The 20,020-nt window shown below is 49.2% G+C and overlaps 1 protein-coding gene across 1 annotated transcript; it reads right to left on the reverse strand.

Annotated features, from left to right (window-relative positions):
• Positions 1-3,991: 3,991 nt before the first annotated feature.
• Positions 3,992-15,926, reverse strand: GTSF1 (gametocyte specific factor 1). Its single transcript, XM_014942675.1, has 8 exons — positions 15,789-15,926; positions 15,130-15,186; positions 12,853-12,958; positions 12,451-12,548; positions 7,695-7,821; positions 6,639-6,725; positions 5,558-5,618; positions 3,992-4,703 (listed from the first exon to the last, which is right to left on the reverse strand). Exons 1-8 carry the CDS (start codon positions 15,924-15,926, stop codon positions 4,556-4,558), a joined length of 822 nt encoding a protein of 273 aa, XP_014798161.1. The 3' UTR covers positions 3,992-4,555.
• Between the last annotated feature and the right edge of the window lie 4,094 nt (positions 15,927-20,020).

The following is a 20,020-nucleotide window of genomic DNA, read 5'->3' on the forward strand; positions in this document are numbered from 1 at the left end:
CCAGGAAAAGGAGACGTTGTGCCGCCCTCCGTAACCCCAGGCAGTCCCACCTGCTGGGACCTGAAGTTCAGAAGCAGGAGGTAGTTCCTCGGGAGTTAAAGACCACACACAACTGGTGAGTGCAGCTCAGGCTGAACTGCTGCTGCAGAGCTGGGGAACACCTACAATGGTTTCTGGAGAGAGCCCCTGGACAGCCTGGTCCCCACCACTGCGTGGAGCTGCTGCACCTCTGGTGTGGGGAGACCCATCAGACACCACCCAGGGCTGTGGGCACTGGGAGGAACAACACAAGAACTCCAGCATGTCCAGGCTGTCCCACAGAGAGGAACCTGTGCCTGAAGGGAAACGCTGCCTCCTCTCCTCCCTCCTGAGTCACCAGCGACAACTGCCAACACAACCATTTCCAGCCCAAATTTCCATAGGCATTTCTGGTCAGACTGGTCCTATAGCTCAGAAACGTCCCAGCAGACAGGGTGCACCCACAGAGTCAGCACAGGCACCACTGAGCCACCAACAAAAGAGTCACCCAGGCGTGTGCCCAGAAACCCCCCTGGCAGCCTAAAGGGGCTGGTGTTTCCCCACGTCCCACCAAGGGACACGTCCAGCCTCCAGGGAAGGTGGGGGAGGCTCCAGCATGGCCCAGCACAAGATAAAAAGAGGATTTAACACAGGGACACACGGCTGTGACTGCAGTGACAGTCACATGAAGGTCCTCGCTCTGCCACCTTGGGCATTTTAAAACATCCCTTGTCTGGTGGTAAATGCAAAACAACCAAAGGGCGCTTCATCCCAACAGCCCGATGACAGACGACCCCGGGATGTTAAACAGTCACCACGCTGGAGGCAAGGTCACCTTTGTTTTTCACACCCTTCCAGCCCGTCAGTCTTACATTCCCAAATCACTGCAAGGAAATCATGGAAACCAGTGGAATGATGGGTTTCCTGCCCTTTGCAGGCAGCGTGTGTGCAGGACGTGCTCGAGGAAGCTGCCCAGAAGGATTTCCCATCTCGGAGCTGTGTCCTGCGTCGCTGGCACCACCTGCACAAGACAAACCCACTTCTCATGGTCCCTAAACCCCCATTATTGTGGCCAAGGGATGTTTGGAATTCCAAGCCTGTTGGAGAGCAGTGCTCTCCCGGGGTGGGGACCAGGACAACATCCCTCCTGGCAGTGGGAGCACCCAAAGCCCAGCTCCTTCGCGGCGCAGACGAGTGCTGAGACGTGGCAGTTACGGCACGAAGCACCGCCAGCCTTTCACCAACCAGCAATTAAACCAGCTTAGGTTAATGGGGCCCCAATTATGGCATCTATCTGTAAAATTATAATGCTCTGGCCCACAAATCCTGCAAATAAGCTCCTGCAGCTAAACTAGAAACAATCACACAGCTGACACTTGTCACCACTTTCATTCAAAGTGAGAAAAAAAACAACACAATCCAATGAAGGTTGCGTGGAGGGCTCCCTGTGTGAGCATTTACTTATTCAATAGAACAAGAGTGTAACAAATCACTACAGATATCTTTGAGAAATATAAAATGGCTCCAAGAGGATTCATAACCTTTTTATTCTTCACTGCCAACAAGAACCTTGACAGAACTGAACTTTTAAGTAATCCTAATTTTGCACATTCTACTCGACATGTATTATTTTACACTGGTAGTAATACAAATGGCGAAAATTCAGTCTTTTGAGGAACGTTCTTTTCGAAAGGCATTAACTTCTTCCCAGAAAAATACCATGGCTGGTTTCTTAGCTCTTTGCATTTCTATATTTAGATCCCATTTTGCACTTTGCACCCAATTTTTAGAAATACACTTCTTAATCCAAACATTTACATAGTCCTAAATGTGTGTTTTTAGTGATTTAAACCCTTCCTGCATCCCCACACTCCACTGCCCTCTCCCCCAACACAGAACAGTTACGTTAGAGCTTTCAAATGTGTCTTCAATGTTAGAAAACGACAAAACCTTACTGGAAACGAAACAAGGACGTAAGCGTACTCTTTGAACTTCACCTATTTGGCTTTATGCACATTGTAAGGAACTGGCAGAGGATTCTGTTATCGCGGGACTCGAGGCACCTCGTCCCCAGGTGACAGAGTTAAGGCTTAAAGGCTGAGGCTGCAAAGGCACCATCAGGATCTTTCTAGGGAAAAGACAGAATTCCATAAATGACAATGTTGTCGCAAACCCAAACTCTCCACTTCCCGTGCCCCGTGTGGGCAAACTCAGATGCTGACAAGATGAAAAGCAAAGAGCACATAAAAATACTTCTAGTTTTGGCTGATCCTGGCGATTTTAATGACACATTATGCAGTGGGAAGTCTCAGCCCCTTTAACTCTCAGCACCGACTTCCCGCTCTCCGGGCTGTAACAGACCCTCAGATACCACTTCACCAGCTGCAGGGGCCATGAGCACAGCTTATGGCAGAGTCCTCCCTGGCAAACGGTCACACCTTCTCACAAATGGCCTAGTACAGGCTCCACAGAAATCACTCCAGACACCAGGAATCCTGCACACACTGACGGGTAGCGGTGCTCTGCAGACGCGAGACACGCGCTCGTGGTGCGGAGTAGGAATTCCTGGAAATTACCCTGTTGTGTGGTTCCAGACTTCAACTGAAATGGGACCACAATATCCACACCAATCTGCCAGTTTTGCAGGGCATTTCCCCTCCCCACTCCCAAGCATAACTTCGTTTACAGGTAGCAAAATCACCCCCTTCCCCTCCCCACCACTTCAAACCCGTCAGTGCTCCAAGAGATCTCCTGCTGTTTCCAAAGCCCTGAGGCAAACAGAACCTCACAGACCATCAGTGCTGCCACTGACAGCTGAACCACACAGACTTGCCAATTTCTGCCTTTTTTCCTGCGAATTACTCACCGCTGTCTAAGGAAGGAGGATTTCCAAGTTGGTGCTGTGTGAATTTATCAGCCCATTCGCTCAGTAACAAAGATCACCCAATGCAGACGAGGTGAGCGCTGTGCTGGTGCGAGCGACACAGGGTTGATTTCTCTTTCAGTAATTTTATTTTACACTAAGGTCTCTTCTAATGCCTGGGAAAACTGCATTTTTAGAGGACTCTAGTGAATGAATTTGTGAAAATATTTCCTTTACAGCCATCTCTGGGGGGCGGGTTTTCCATCTCCCAGGAGCGAGCCCCGGGCACCTGACCCGAGCTGCCAACAGGGTTATTTCATACCATGAACGTCACGTTCAATAGAAATCAGAAGTTTCCTGAGGATTTCTCTCTCTCTCTCCCCCTCTCCCTCGATGGCTGCCATCCTGGGAACTCCTTGGCCCTGAGCCCTTCCCTTCCTCCCGGAGCCACAGGACATGGGCTGTCCCTGCAGGGAGTGCACGGCTTCTGCTGGGATAATGGGCCAAGGATAATCCTTGTATATTTTATAATCATATCAGGATCAATATAGGTTCTTCAGAATTATTAATGTTAAGTATTATTCTATTAAATCTGTTCATATTTCAGCCTGTGGGTTTCCTTGCTTATTCCCTGATTCCTCTTCCCAGGTGGGGTCACTAGAATAATTGTCTAAATGACAATAAATTGTTGTGGGTTCTTCAAACCATAACATTTGTGAAACAAATGCTTGGGGAAAAGACTTGACAACCAAGGATAGTTTTAAAAATTAAAAGTGTTGCAAAAACATGTCATGGAGGGAGAGCCAAGTCTACAGAGTCCTGTCATCAGGTTCAGGGAACATCCACCATCCACAGGAGCTCTTGGGTCCTAAAAAGGCAATGAACTTCCAGGGGGAAGAGACACTAATACCCCAAACTCTGACGAGGGCGAGACATGTTTTTAGCATGAGATGGAGAAAAAGATGAGAATTTCCTCCGCTCCCCCAAGTGAGAGTGGCCTTTGCTGAAGCAGCGCTTGTCACCTTGGCAACAATGCTTATCTGCAGGTGACATTTTCATTTGGTTTGGCAGATTCAGCCCAACCCTGTGGCAACTGAAGCATCACTGGAGTGTGCAGGATTCATTCCCACAAAGCCCTGGAGGACCAGGTTTAGCTGCTCTGAGCGGGGAAACAGGATGGTCATTCCTCAAACCACCTTTAAACTTCTGCTTTGCTGCTGCTGGCAAACGATGGTCTGGTTTCAGCATCAGATGCTTCAACAGGGGAAGCTCCCTCCCACCTCCAGGTGTAGTTTGATAGGTTTTTCCCCCAAAGTGCTGGTTTCAGCAGCCCCAGTTTTACCCCTGCTCTGATTTAGCTCCATCCGGCAGCGAGCAGAGACGCACAAAGCAAGGAGATCACTTGGTTTAAGGTGGTGGTGGTGAAAGGGGTTGTTGAGGATGGTGTAGAAGGACTTGTTTAGAGAGACAGAGCCCAAGTGACTGGGGACCAGGCTGCTAAAGTTAGACCACTGTGAAGAAGGACCTGCTAAGAATATGAAATAAAGAATACAGAGGATGCTTCAAAGCAAGGATGCAGAGGATAATCCAAGCATCCGAGTCCCTCAGAAGGTGCTGTGAAGGAGGCAGGTGTTATAAACTCTCTCTCTGTCCCTGCAGCAGTGGCCAGAGGTTTCAGCAGCTGCCACCAGCTGCAGAAGTCACAGTGCCACAGCCACACACACAGTACTTACAGTCTTTCCATGGCACGGCGTACGGGAAGGACTCAGGGGCACGAACTCTCGAAGGGAGGCAATTCTTCTGTTCAAAGGTGGTGCTGGAACTGAGAGACTCCAGTTACTTCTCCTGACAAATGCACTTGCTCAAATTTACACATTTTGCTCTCGCACAGAGGAGAGCAGGGACACAAAGGGACTGTACTTTGCCACTCACAGGTGGTGGTGCTTAGAAGAGCAGTATCTGCTCTAAACGCTACGAAGTTTTCCAAAAAGCTTAACAAGTGAACCCAGATGTCACTGTTGCTATGGAAGGAGAGGTGTATCATGGCTGAGCTCACACAGAACTACAGAGCTCTCAGGTGCAGGACTGTCGCTGCGTATGGGCTTAGATGAAACCTTAAAGCACACTCTGGCAGCTCCAGTGGCACCGTCACACCTCACACACAGCCTGTGGTCACCATCTGCTGTCAGATCAATGACACACACCACGGCAGCCCCATCCAGGTCACAGCTGGACACTCAGCTCCTCACTCCCCCCAACCCAAACTGTGATTACGCCTTGCAAAGGGCAAGGTGGGGGGATTTCTGCTAACGTAGGGCCTTCATGCCAGTGCATCTGCCAGGTCTAAGGTGACAGGAGGTGAGAAGGGACTGCTAGCATTGACCAGCCATCCAGCAGGACCTGAACACATGCCACGGGCAGGGACAGCACCCTGCCATCAGCACACAAGGGCACAGAGCATCTGTGTTCCTAAGGGCTTCCTTCTCTTGTATGAGAAAACCAGTGACACCGAACCAGTGCTCTAAGGATGTTCACTGTTAACGAGCTTCCCTCCTCCCAGGGTTTGCACTGCAGCAAAGCCAGCCCCTGTCCAGCCACCGAGGGCGAGCCAGGAGCAGGCTGCAATATTCTTTGATAGAAAACACTGCTGTAAGGAATCAATCTCACATTTGTTACCTGTTTATGCCAGAATTGGTCATGCCCCAAATAAAAGGAGAATCTGACTGCTCCAACAACTCTGCAAAAGGAAACAGATGTTGTGGCTCAGAACTAAGAAACTCCAGCAACCACCATCATACCAGGAATCTCTCTGTCGTATTTCTACATGTTCAAAATACAGTAAAAGTTGATCTAATGACGAATGTGTCTGCTTCATTGCCATTTAACTGAGCAACACAAAAGTTATCGTGTTTCCATTGTCATCATTGTACAAAAAGTACAAAAACTTATATGGGAAAGGGCAGACACTTGGAAATATATCTTCATGTGAGATAGGGCAGGCATGAAGTGTGGCCAGCACGTCGAGGGAGGTGATTCTACTTCTCTGCTCTTGTGAGACCCCACCTGGAGTACTGTCCAGCTCTGGAGTCCTCAGCACAGGAAGGACATGGACCTGTTGGAATGGGTCCTGCAGAGGACCACAAAAATGATCATAGGGCTGGAGCCACTCTGCTGTGAGGACAGGCTGAAAGTGTTGGGGTTGTTCAGCCTGGAGAAGAGAAGGCTCCAGGGAGACCTTATAACAGCCTTCCAGTACCTGAAGGGGGCTACAGGAGAGACGAGGGGGGATTCTTTATCAGGGAACGTAGAGATAGGATGAAGGATAATGTAAATTTAAAGAGGGGAGACGTAGATTAGATATTAGAAAGCAATTCTTTACTATGAGGGTGGTGAGACACAGGAACAGGTTGCCCAGAGAAGCTGTGGCTGCCCCATCCCTGGAGGGGTTCAAGGCCAGGCTGGATGGGGCTTTGAACAACCTGGTCTGGTGGGAGGTGTCCCTGCCCAGGGCAGGAGGATGGAACTCGATCTTTAAGGTCCCTTTCAACTCTAACCATTCTATGATTCTATGAGGAACAGTTCTCAGTACCAAGAAAAGCCTGCTGGGTGGAGAGATGCATGGTTTCAGGAATGACCATAAGCAGGGGGTCCTACAGGTGGGACCTGGGCGAGCACCCTGGACTTGCACTGTCCCAAGTGAAGCTGGAGGACAGGACCGGGGCAAAAGCAGCAGTTGGCAGATGGGGAAGTTCCTCACCTGTTTCCCAGTCTTCCTCACATGGAGGTGCCTCCCACGTGCTCACAGCATTCATCTGCTCTCTCTGGAAGCCAGAAGACTGATTCACTTCAGGAAGAGAGAAAACTCAGTGAGTAGCAGTTGATCCTGCTTCAGAAGTAAAACAGCCCTTGACTTCAGAGAAACCCCTGCACAATGCAGGTCAGACACACCCAGGAGCTGGGTACTGGCCTGAAATCAAGCAACTTCAAATTTGCCTTTTTCAATGAACAGGAAAAGACTCTGGCCCTGGGAACTCTGCAGCAGGAACGCTCGAGTGAAGAGGAAACTTGCTTACATGAACGTGGGCATCACCACGGGCCTCAGTGCAACTCTGCAGGGGACAGACACCATCCACCTGCTCACAAGTAGCGTGACGAGTTTAAAGAGCCACTGCAGGGCATGGATACAGCATAGCACAGGATGCCTTGCTAAACATTTTGGAGAGCCCCCTTCCACCTTGTCTCACTGGGGGGAGACTGAAATCTTAATTGTATGGCAGAGGAAACAAGAGCAGCAGCAGAGGAGCCTAGAAGAGGACTTGTCCCATCTCTTGGTGGGAGTGAACTAGTCAGGTCGCCCTGGAGAACAGATGCAGGGGCTTTCACAGCTTAGACACCTATTTGGGAGAAATCAACTTTCTAGGTTGATTTCTTCATCACTGGCACCAGTGATGAAGCCTCAACAAAGGGAGAGTAGCTCTACAAAAAGAAAGGCCCATCCTTCTGGTCGCTAAAGCATCCCAGCTCCTGCTGGAGGTACTTCAATGTTCAAAGTCTAGGGTATAACCTTTTTATTCAATGAGCCTGGGAACAAAAAAGTGCAAGTCCTACCGGGAGCATCTGCAATATTCTCTTGAACCTACCCAATTAATCAAAGCAAATAAGACTCAAGTTTCCCCAAAGCTGCTGTGGCACACAAAACTACAGACAATAATTTGACTTCTGCTTTTTGGTTATTCTATGAGCTATCCCGACAAACAGGAGAGCTCAGTCCCCAGGGTGAACACGTATCTCACAGCACGGATGGTTCTCTTACCTATGTCTTGCTCAAGGATCCCTTTGTCACTGCACTTCATTATGTGATCGCTGAGGTCAGCTCGAGGAACGAGATGGCGGGCGTTGAAGGGGCATGTGGCCAATTCCTTTGCAACTTCAGGGTAGCTCTAGACAAGGGAAAATGAAAATCACATGCCATCTCTCTCAAGTTCACTTATCTCTTTCTAATCCACAGGAAAAAAAAAAAAAAACAAGGATATTTGTGATGCAGCTTTAAAAATACAAATACACAAGGAAGGGCAATATACTGTTCAGACACTTACTAAAAATGCAAGGGGAAAGTAAGAGGACTGTTCTCTAAAACACAATTCACTGAGAAACCGAGCCATCCTTGAGTTGACTGAAATGAAAGACACTCTCAGCCAAACTCCCTACAATTCACCGCAACACTGGCAATATGGTCACATGGCTTAAAGCACAGATGAAACTATTTTAAAAACAATACAGGAGAGATGTTAGGCAAATCTAAACCATTCAGATTTTTTTTTTTTTAATACACAAGCACAAAGGCAGAGAAATTCCTTAAGCCTTTCAAAACATCGCAGGAGCTGGCAGCATCCCACCTGCAGACACTGGTGCTACAGGGTTATCATTCAAGTAAAACCTTTTTATCACAGACACAGTGCTCAGCTCTCACTATGGGAAATTAGCTCCCCCCCTGCAATTGATACAGCCTTTATTAGGAAAAACACAACTTTTCCACTGTCCCAGTGCCTGCCCAGTTCCAACGGACGCAGCTCTGCTGGTCAGGGGTCAGACCTGCACCCCAGGCAGATGCAGAAGCACCTTGTACAGATGCTGCTCGAGGCAGAGTCTCCTCCACTACTGCTGATACGTGACTGCGGCACAGGCTGCAGCGCACCCACGGCCGTTGCCATTACCAGGTCCATACAGCCAAGGCTGCTGTGTCATAGAATCACAGAATCATAGAATCACTGAGGTTGGAAGAGACCCTTGGGATCATCGAGTCCAACCATCTCCCCTACTCTACAAAGTCCTCCCCTACACCATGTCCCTCAGCACTGCATCTAAACGGCCCTTAAACACAGCCAGGGATGGGGACTCCACCCCCTCCCTGGGCAGCCTGTTCCAATGCCCGACCACTCTTTGGGTGAAAAATTCCTTCCTAATGTTCAATCTAAACCCCCCCTGTTGGAGCTTGAAGCCGTTCCCTCTCGTTCTGTCACTAATTACCTGTGAGAAGAGACCAGCACCATCACACTATTTTTGATACAAGCCAGGATGCCATTGGCTTTCTTGCCCCCCTGGGCACACGCCGGCTCATATTCAGCCCTTTGTCAACTAGAACCCCCAGGTCTCTTTCCTCCAGGCAGCTCCAGCCACACTTCCCCCAGCCTGTAGCGCTGCAGGGGGTTGTTGTGGCCCAAGTGCAGGACCTGGCACTTGCCCTTGTCCTTATGTGTCCATCATGTCCTCGAGCAAGCTGTTCTGGCCGCACAGCAGAAGCTCCTCAACACTAACAGGATGCAACTTTCTGTGCTCTCGGGGTCCCCGTTTGCACGGCAGGGCTGCATTTTGCACAAAGCGATGGGAAACCGAGGCAGGGGGAAACATTTAATTGGATTTTATGCATAGTGCATGCAAAGGGAATTCAACAAACCAACAAGCACTGCTCAAGACCAGGTTGGACAGGGCTTTGAGCAACCTCCTCTGATGTGAGGTGTCCGTGCCCAGAGCAAGGGGGGTTGGAACTCAATGATCTTTAAGGCCCCTTCCAACTCTAACCATTCTATGATCCTATAAGCAAGGAGGACAATCTCTGCCCAGACGCTTGCCCTGCAAGTAATCACACAGTGGCATCTTCAGATGGATCAGATAATAATCCCCGAGCCCTTCTTCTGTTAATTACTTACAGACACAAACTGCACCTGGTAGTCTGACTAGTGACAGTGGTGATCACTATCTCACCTCATCTGCCTAATTAATTAAGCTTGCCAAAGCTGTCTGCTCAGCTAACTTTCTGTGCTCTCGGGGTCCCCGTTTGCACGGCAGGGCTGCATTTTGCACAAAGCGATGGGAAACCGAGGCAGGGGGAAACATTTAATTGGATTTTATGCATAGTGCATGCAAAGGGAATTCAACAAACCAACAAGCACTGCTCAAGACCAGGTTGGACAGGGCTTTGAGCAACCTCCTCTGATGTGAGGTGTCCCTGCCCAGAGCAAGGGGGGTTGGAACTCAATGATCTTTAAGGCCCCTTCCAACTCTAACCATTCTATAAGCAAGGAGGACAATCTCTGCCCAGACGCTTGCCCTGCAAGTAATCACACAGTGGCATCTTCAGATGGATCAGATAATAATCCCCGAGCCCTTCTTCTGTTAATTACTTACAGACACAAACTGCACCTGGTAGTCTGACTAGTGACAGTGGTGATCACTATCTCACCTCATCTGCCTAATTAATTAAGCTTGCCAAAGCTGTCTGCTCAGCAGTTATGGACAAAAACAACATGGTTAAAGGTTTACTTGCCAACATTGTTCACCTGGCTCTCATGCACATTACAGTCAAAATTTGCAGGGGGTCAATAAGGAAAATTTCAGCCCTCTTGAATGCTGGAATGAAGAGAGGAAGGAATGCTTCCTATTAAATTATTTGTATTCAAATTCTGGATAAAAAAATCTGAGAGGGGAAAAATCCCTCTCCTATAAGTGCTGAGTCCACGTGCAGTTTCTGCCAGATGCACATTAAATAGTTATTAGCAAAACAAAACAAAAACAACCCCAACCCTGCTATGCAGCTGCATTTCCAGCGAGTTGCAACATCACGACATTTCAACCCTGACTTGCCAGAAGGGGTGCACGTAACTCAGACTGGGTTCTCCAACTGAAAGTGGAAAAACCTACCTGACATCTATGTGAGCTGCTGGAAGAGACCACAATCTCCTTCCTGACCTAACCGTGAAGAATCTGTAGATTCTTCTGTAGCTACACTGCTCTTGGGTAATTAACATGTGCTTGAAGCTATTACTAAACAAATAAAATTATATGAAATAGAGGCTAAACAAGGCTATTTGTCAGGAACTTACTCCAGCCAGACAGAAAATGCAATAAGAATGAGAACACACGCATTATACTTACACATAAAGAATTACTTGCATCCAGTGGCCTGTTTGGCAGCCTGGCTTACCTTCCTACACTTTACAAGGTGATAGGGAAACCGCCCGGCTCTGATTCGATGGTGCTTATTATATGGGCATTGTATTAATCTCTCTGGGTCCAAAACATCTAGTAGAATGGAAGAACAAAGAGAAAAAAAAATCTAGTTAGAAAGACAATATCTAGCACCACTAACACAGGAAAGCAGGGAAAAAAAACATAACACCACATTGGGGTGTGATCTTAGGGAGTTAAACCAGTTGTTCTTATTTTAAACCATTCATTAAGGCAGGCATCCGTTTTGCATAACTGAAGAAATTCATTTTGAAGTTTGCGGTGACTGGGATGTTAGTCAAAACAGACAGAGAATACTGAGTAGCACTGAGCATAACAACTCTTTAATTTACCATATTAGGCAGGTAACTGCACTTACGCAAAGCGAATGAGGCCAGCACTGCTTTTCCAGCTGTGTTAGAGCATCGGTGGGAGGACGACACACCCAGCAGTGCCCTCAGGAGCACCGTCAGGCTGAACCAAATCTTTTTTGATCAACAGCTAGTTTTGCTGGAAGAAGAGTGCCAGGCAATTTAGTTTCATTTCTGAGGAAACAGCCTGCCTAACGCGGTGCATGTGACATCTAAATGAAACTTTTCATAAGTCATACCATTACTTAGGACCTGAGGAGTTAGTAAACCAGCTCAAAACACCTATTGGTGTTTTGAACAGCACTGAACAGCGAAGCAACATGAGTGCATATATGCATGATAGATTTTTTTCTACCTATCTCTACATAAAACATATTTTATTTGGAGGGAAGAGGTGCCATCCAGAGGCACCTGGACAGGCTTGAGAGGTGGGCTCGTGCAAATCACATGAAGTTTAACCAAGCCAAGTGCAGGGTCCTGCACCTGGGACGTGGCAACCCCAGGCACAAATACAGGTTGGGTGGAGAATGGCTGGAGAGCAGCCCTGAGAAGGACTTAGGGGTGTTGGTGGATGAGAAGCTGGACATGAGCTGGCAACGTTCACTCAGCCCTCTTGAATGCTGGAATGAAGAGAGGAAGGAATGCTTCCTATTAAATTATTTGTATTCAAATTCTGGATAAAAAAATCTGAGAGGGGAAAAATCCCTCTCCTATAAGTGCTGAGTCCACGTGCAGTTTCTGCCAGATGCACATTAAATAGTTATTAGCAAAACAAAACAAAAACAACCCCAACCCTGCTATGCAGCTGCATTTCCAGCGAGTTGCAACATCACGACATTTCAACCCTGACTTGCCAGAAGGGGTGCACGTAACTCAGACTGGGTTCTCCAACTGAAAGTGGAAAAACCTACCTGACATCTATGTGAGCTGCTGGAAGAGACCACAATCTCCTTCCTGACCTAACCGTGAAGAATCTGTAGATTCTTCTGTAGCTACACTGCTCTTGGGTAATTAACATGTGCTTGAAGCTATTACTAAACAAATAAAATTATATGAAATAGAGGCTAAACAAGGCTATTTGTCAGGAACTTACTCCAGCCAGACAGAAAATGCAATAAGAATGAGAACACACGCATTATACTTACACATAAAGAATTACTTGCATCCAGTGGCCTGTTTGGCAGCCTGGCTTACCTTCCTACACTTTACAAGGTGATAGGGAAACCGCCCGGCTCTGATTCGATGGTGCTTATTATATGGGCATTGTATTAATCTCTCTGGGTCCAAAACATCTAGTAGAATGGAAGAACAAAGAGAAAAAAAAATCTAGTTAGAAAGACAATATCTAGCACCACTAACACAGGAAAGCAGGGAAAAAAAACATAACACCACATTGGGGTGTGATCTTAGGGAGTTAAACCAGTTGTTCTTATTTTAAACCATTCATTAAGGCAGGCATCCGTTTTGCATAACTGAAGAAATTCATTTTGAAGTTTGCGGTGACTGGGATGTTAGTCAAAACAGACAGAGAATACTGAGTAGCACTGAGCATAACAACTCTTTAATTTACCATATTAGGCAGGTAACTGCACTTACGCAAAGTGAACGAGGCCAGCACTGCTTTTCCAGCTGTGTTAGAGCATCGGTGGGAGGACGACACACCCAGCAGTGCCCTCAGGAGCACCGTCAGGCTGAACCAAATCTTTTTTGATCAACAGCTAGTTTTGCTGGAAGAAGAGTGCCAGGCAATTTAGTTTCATTTCTGAGGAAACAGCCTGCCTAACGCGGTGCATGTGACATCTAAATGAAACTTTTCATAAGTCATACCATTACTTAGGACCTGAGGAGTTAGTAAACCAGCTCAAAACACCTATTGGTGTTTTGAACAGCACTGAACAGCGAAGCAACATGAGTGCATATATGCATGATAGATTTTTTTCTACCTATCTCTACATAAATTTTCATAAGCCATACCATTATTTAGGACCTGAGGAGTTAGTAAACCAGCTCAAAACACCTATGAATCTAGGCACTGAACAGCGAAGCAGCATGAGTGCATATATGCATGATAGATTTTTTTCTACCTATCTCTACATAAAACATATTTTATTTGGAGGGAAGAGGTGCCATCCAGAGGCACCTGGACAGGCTTGAGAGGGGGGCTCGTGCAAATCACATGAAGGTTAACCAAGCCAAGTGCAGGGTCCTGCACCTGGGATGTGGCAACCCTAGGCACAAATACAGGTTGGGCAGAGAATGGCTGGGGAGCAGCCCTGAGGAGAAGGACAGCGGAGGGGCATGAAGATGATCAGAGGGATGGAGCACCTCCCCTATGGAGACAGACTGAGAGAGCTGGGGTTGTTCAGCCTGGAGAAGGGAAGGCTCCGGGGAGACCTTAGAGCCCCTTCCAGTGTCTGAAAGGAGCTCCAGGAGAGCTGGGGAGGGACTCTGTGTCAGGGAGTGCAGTGACAGGACAAGGGGGAACGGTTTTAAATTGGAAGAGGGGAGATTTAGATTAGATACTAGAAAGAAATTCTTTACAGTGAGGGTGGTGAGGCACTGGAACAGGTTGCCCAGGGAAGTCACGGATGTCCCTGGAGGGGTTCAAGGTCAGGCTGGAGGGGGCTTTGAGCAACCTGCTCTATGGGAGGTGTCCCTGCCCAGGGCAGGGGGGTTGGAACTCAATGATCTTTAAGGTCCCTTCCAACCCAAACCATTCTATGATTCTGTGATTCTATATTAAAATAGAAATATTATTATCTCTACTGAAAAACACACTTCCATATTCTCAGTGAGAAAGAGGAGCAGCGAGGAGACGACACAGGTCCCCTCTGCTGCCTGTGGGTCTGTTTGTGGGGTACACACCAGGGAGCCAGATCTGCCTTCTTTCATCCTTTCTGCCACTCTATCTGCAGAGGCTTTTAGCACATTTAGGATTTGATTACACAGAAGCTTAAACAGATCTAAGCATGGGCTGCTGCTGTTTAGCCTCTGCCCAACACCACATCCCCTTCTCTTACACACACACTGGTACTTGGTTGTCTCAAGAGACATCAGCCTACAAGCTGACAACTAGTTAAGAAGACGCTCAGCATGTCACACTGAGCAGGCTTCATGCTGTGAGCCACTAGGAAGGAAGGAAGGACCTGATCCTTCTTTCCATCTCAGCTGTGCACTGCTGCTGCTGTCACCTCTGCCACCTGTGAGCACCTCTTGCCTCCAGTAGCCAGTTTAGGTCATTAGAACAGCTGAAAACTGAAGACTTCATCCTTAAGGAGGATTGGCGAGATTTGTACTGGTTCAGCTGCCCCTGGAAGAGCAATCAGAAGTGGTTTCTCTCTGTGAACTGGCTCAACACAAGACCAGACCATTACCAGCAAAAAGGAGACAGAGATGAGTATCAGAGGAAGAGAAAAGCCCTCACCACAGTACATAAACCAGCAAACACAGAAATCACAGGAGGCGGCTGCATCAGGTAAATAAGTGCAGTTAGCAGAAGGCTGCAATGAGCAAAGACTCGGCGGCACCATGGCACTGCCATATGCAAATGTGATCCCCATCCCTAGCCATACTGCAGGCAAACAGGAATCCACAACAATCCAAGCAATGTGTGCCTGGAGTCAGCCAAGCCAACAGCTACAGGCGGGAGCAGCGCTTTAACCAAATTAAGTCATTATATTCAGACACTTCCTAAAGACCAGACCCCATCCACACCAGAAGCGTGCCTGGTGTGGTAACCGCATATAACGCTGGCCTAGTTAAAATAATCAGCAACCCATTAGAGCCTGTCACGGGGCCCGGCCCGGCCAGGCCCTGTCTGCAGCAGCAGGCTGCCGCCTTCCCTTTCCCCCCTGCAACCCCCCCCCCCCGGGCCTCACCGAAGTCATCCTCCAGCTCCATGGCGGAGAAGGGCTCCAGGGAGCGCCGGGCCTGCGGACGGAGACGGGACCCGAGAGCGGAGACGGGGCCGAGGCAGCCGCGCTTCCCCGCCGGTGCTGCCGCGTGCTGCTCCGCGCCTCCGCGCCTGCGCCGCTGTTTCCCGGCAACCTCCCCCTCCCCGCTCGGGGCCCCTCCCGCCGGGGGGCGGTTGCCGGGGCAACACCGCGGCCTGGGCCTCTGTCATCAGGTCATGGAATCACAGCATGGTTTGGGTGGGAAGGGATCTTAAAGCCCATCCAGTGCCACCCCCTGCCCTGGGCAGGGACACCTCCCACCACACCAGGTTGCTCCAATTTTCTACCTATCTCTACATAAAACATATTTTATTTGGAGGGAAGAGGTGCCATCCAGAGGCACCTGGACAGGCTTGAGAGGTGGGCTCGTGCAAATCACATGAAGTTTAACCAAGCCAAGTAAAACCCTTCCCCCTCGTCCTATGGCTCCCCTCTCTCATCAAGAGTCCCTCCCAATCTCTCCTGTAGGCCTCCTTTAGGTAGTGAAACTTCATCCACCAGCTCCCTCAGGACCCATGGATGAATTTCATCAGGTCCCATGGACTTATGCACCTTCAGATTCCTTAGATGGTCTCGAACCTGATCTTCTCCTACATTGGTTGTTTCTTCATTCTCATAGCCACTGTTTTTGCCTTCTGCAACTTGGGTGCTCTGGTTAGAGCCCTTGACAGTGAAGTCTGAGGCGAAAAAGTCATTCAGTGCCTCAGCCTTCTCCATATTGTGGGTGACTAGGTCTCCTGTTTCCTTCTGGAGAGGGCCCACATCTTCCCTAGTCTTGCCTTTATCCCTGACACACTTACAGAAGTTTTCCTTGTTATGCTTGATGTCCCTGGGCAGATTTAATTCTATCTGGGCTTTAGCTTGCCTATATCTGGTTCCTGGACACTCAGACAGTTTCTCTGTGTTCTTCCCGGTCTACCTGTCATTGCTTCCACCCTCTATAGGCCTCCTTTTTGCTTTTGACCTTGTCCAGGAACTCCTTTTCTATTCACAGAGGCCTCCTGGCTTTTTTGCCTGATACTTCTTTCTTGAAATGCACTGCTCCTGAGCTTGGAGGAGGTGACTATCTGGTTCCTGGACACTCAGACAGTTTCTCTGTGTTCTTCCCGGTCTACCTGTCATTGCTTCCACCCTCTATAGGCCTCCTTTTTGCTTTTGACCTTGTCCAGGAACTCCTTTTCTATTCACAGAGGCCTCCTGGCTTTTTTGCCTGATACTTCTTTCTTGAAATGCACTGCTCCTGAGCTTGGAGGAGGTGACCCTGGAATAGTAACCAGATTCCTTGGCCCTCTCTCCCCTCCAGTGTTTTATCCCATGTTACCCTGCCAAGCAGGTCACTCAAGAAGCCAAAGTCTGCTCTCCTGAAGTCCAGGGTAGTGAGCTTGCTGCAGACCCTTCACACTATCTTAAGAGTCTTGAATTCTACCATGTTGTGATCACTACAGTGAAGGCTACCCTTGAGTTTGACATTCCCCACCAGTCCCTCCTTGTTGGTAAGGACAAGGTCCAGCATAGCTCCTTTCCTCGTTGGCTCCTCTAGCATTTGAAGAAGTTGTTGTCAACACATTCCAAGAACTTCTTGGATGGCTTGTGCCCTGCTGTGTGGTCCTTCCAACAGATACTGGGGTGGTTGAAGTCCCCCATGAGGACCAGGGTCTGTGAACGCAATGCTGCTCCTATCTGCCTATAGAGGTCCTTATCTGCCCTGTCGCCCTGGTCAGGTGGCCTGTAGCAGACCCCCACTGTAACGTCACCTGCCCCTGTGTTTCCTTTGATCTTGACCCATAAGCTCTCTATTGGGTCTTGATCCATCCCCAGATGGAGCTCCATGCACTCCAGCTGTTCACTGACATAGAGGGCAACACCCCCCCGTTCCTCATCTCCCCTGCCTGTCCTTCCTGAAGAGCCTGTATCCCTCCATTCCAACACTCCAGTCATACGAGTCATCCTACCATGTCTCTGTAATGCCAATGAGATCATAGCGCTGTTGGGTGCCATCTTTCCTGGGTCTGGTGTGAGAGCACCACTGGCTGCTACAGAGCAAACCACACTTCATAAATCATAGAATCATTTAGATTTGAAGGGACCCTGAAGATTATTGAGTCCAACCATCAAACTAACACTGCCCAAACCACCACTAACCCACGTCCCTCAACACCACGTCTGCCCGATTCTTAAATACTTCCAGGGATGGTGATTCCACCACTCCCCTGGGCAGCCTGTTCCAATGCTTGATAACCCTTTCTGTGAAGAAATGTCTTATAATATTAATCCTAAACCTCCCCTGGCACAACTTGAGGCCATTTCCTCTCATCCTATCACCTGTTACTTGGGAGAAGAGACTGACCCCCACCTCGCTCCAACCTTTGAGTAAGGCCGTGCTGGTGCCAGGGACCTCCTTGCCACCAGTGCCTAAGATAGGGACTAAAAACTCTAACCCTCTCCCCAAGGTATGGAGAACGTGTCCCTGCCCTGGCTGTCTTGCAGGAGGCTGCCGCTGAGAGGGAGCTGAAAGGCTAAGGGCATGGTGGAGCTATGCGCTGTGCAGCTCTGGTGGGCAGCCTGTCCTGCTGGACAGATTCCAGATGTTTGGAACAAGGCGATTTGTTTACCCTGCTTGATTTCTGCTCCCACAGGTCTCCCACCTCGAAGGCTCTGAGCAAAGAGACAGCTTTGAATGAAGGCCACATTTTTACACCCTGCTTTTGGGCACATGTGATGCGGGAGGAAAAAAACTGAGGTTTTACTGTCAAATGAAATCAGAGATCCCTGCTGCTTCCTCACCCCACATTACTGGGTTCAAAACCACTCACTTTTGTCTTGATTGCCTCTTTTTGCAACCAAAATATAAATGCTGTTTGTTTCAGTGGCCAGTCTGGCCCAAACCACAACATGAATGGATGTAGAAATGGATGGAGAGATACATTTTGGAAGCAGAAGACTTGGTGATGCAGGGGCCTGGGTTCTGCAAACCACCACCCAGGTCTCTTCGGCTGCAGGGTTCCCCCATCCATGCAGCCCAGTGGCCAGAGCACAGCATCCACGTGGGCATGGGCTTGTGTGGACTGTTTCCAAGAGCAGGAGTCATGGCTGCCTGTGCTGCTGTGGAGTGGGACACAGAGGCCTGGAGAGCATGGATGTGTGTGGAAGATGGCTGGGTACGGGGTTCACGAGCTTCTCAGGGGCATGGACAAGAGCATGTCAGCTCTGTGAGGGGATGTTACATAGGAATTTTCAAGCCTGGTTGGAGAACTTTACCCCATCCTGGCTCCTCTTGGGCATTGGGAAGTGTCCTGCCACTGTCTCTCCCCAGCACTGTTGGAGCTCCAACCTGCTCCAACACCTAGATGTAAACAAGTCTATGGGACCAGATGAGATCCACCCGAGGGTACTGAGGGAGCTGGCAGAAGTGCTTGCGGAGCCACTCTCCATCATTTACCAGCAGTCCTGGCAAACTGGGGAGGTCCCGGCCGACTGGCGTCTGGCAAATGTGATGCCCATCCACAAGAAGGGCCGTAAGGATGATCCAGAGAACTACAGGCCTGTCAGCCTGACCTCGGTGCCTGGGAAGATCATGGAACAGATCATCCTGGGAGCCATCATGCGACGCATGAAGGACACCCATGCGATCTGGCCCAGCCAGCACGGGTTCACGAGGGGCAGGTCCTGCTTGACAAACCTGATCTCCTTCTATGACAAAGTGACCCGCTTGCTGGATGAAGGAAAGGCTGTGGATGTTGTTTACCTGGACTTCAGCAAAGCCTTTGATACAGTCTCCCACATTCTCCCTGCGCGCTTCCCGCTGCTCCCGGCGCAGGAAGGGGTTGAGTGCTGATGGGCACCTCAGCACAGAGCTGGGATCCCGGGAAAGCTGGAAGCAATAGGCTCGGGCAGAAGTGAGCGCCTCTCGGAGGGAGCTATTTCTTTCTTTGACCCTCATTTCCCGTCTTGGGAGCTCCCAGGCAGAGACACTATGGACCAGGCTGGATCCAGATCCAGCAGGGTGTGCTGAGTGCTGGGCAAACAGGGCTGTTGTACGAGCTGACAGGAAAGCATCCTACTGCATAAAGGGTGGGTTGCATGTCATACAACTAAATGTACTCGGCACTGGTGAGGCCTCACCTTGAGTACTGTGTCCAGTTTTGGGCCCCCTACCATAAAAAAGACATTGAGGTTGCTGGAGCGGGTCCAGAGAAGGGCGACAAAGATGGTGAGGGGTCTGGAGAATAAGTCTTATGAGGAGAGGCTGAGGGAGCTGGGGTTATTCAGCCTGGAGAAGGGGAGGCTGAGGGGAGACCTTATTGCTCTCTACAACTACCTGAAAGGAGGGTGTAGAGAGGTGGGGGTTGGTCTCTTTTCTCAAGTCACAGGCGACAGGACGAGAGGAAATGGCCTCAAGTTGCGCCAGGGGAGGTTCAGGCTGGATATTAGGAAAAATTTTTTCCCTGAAAGGGTTCTCAGGCATTGGAATGGGCTGCCCAGGGAGGTGGTTGAGGCACCATCCCTGGAGGTGTTCAAAAGACGGGTTGATGTAGTGCTGGGAGGTATGGTTTAGTGATGGTGATGCTTCTTGTTTGTTGTGTGGGTGTCTATTTTTGTCAGTGAGGTTGATGGTTGGACAAGATGATCTTTAAGGTCCCTTCCAACCTAGAAGATTCTGTGATTCTGTGATTCTGAGCCAGACAGGCATTTTCGGAGCTCAAGGATCTGAGTCCCTGAAGGCGAGTCCTTCTGTGCTGATGTACCCAGGGCCCACTGAGGCAATTGTTTGCTCTCTGGCTGACTGTCCCCTCTGGGCCTGCATTGCTGAG

Source organism: Calidris pugnax, unplaced genomic scaffold (assembly GCF_001431845.1).
Source record: "Calidris pugnax isolate Ruff unplaced genomic scaffold, ASM143184v1 scaffold108, whole genome shotgun sequence".
NCBI classification, from domain to species: domain Eukaryota; kingdom Metazoa; phylum Chordata; class Aves; order Charadriiformes; family Scolopacidae; genus Calidris; species Calidris pugnax.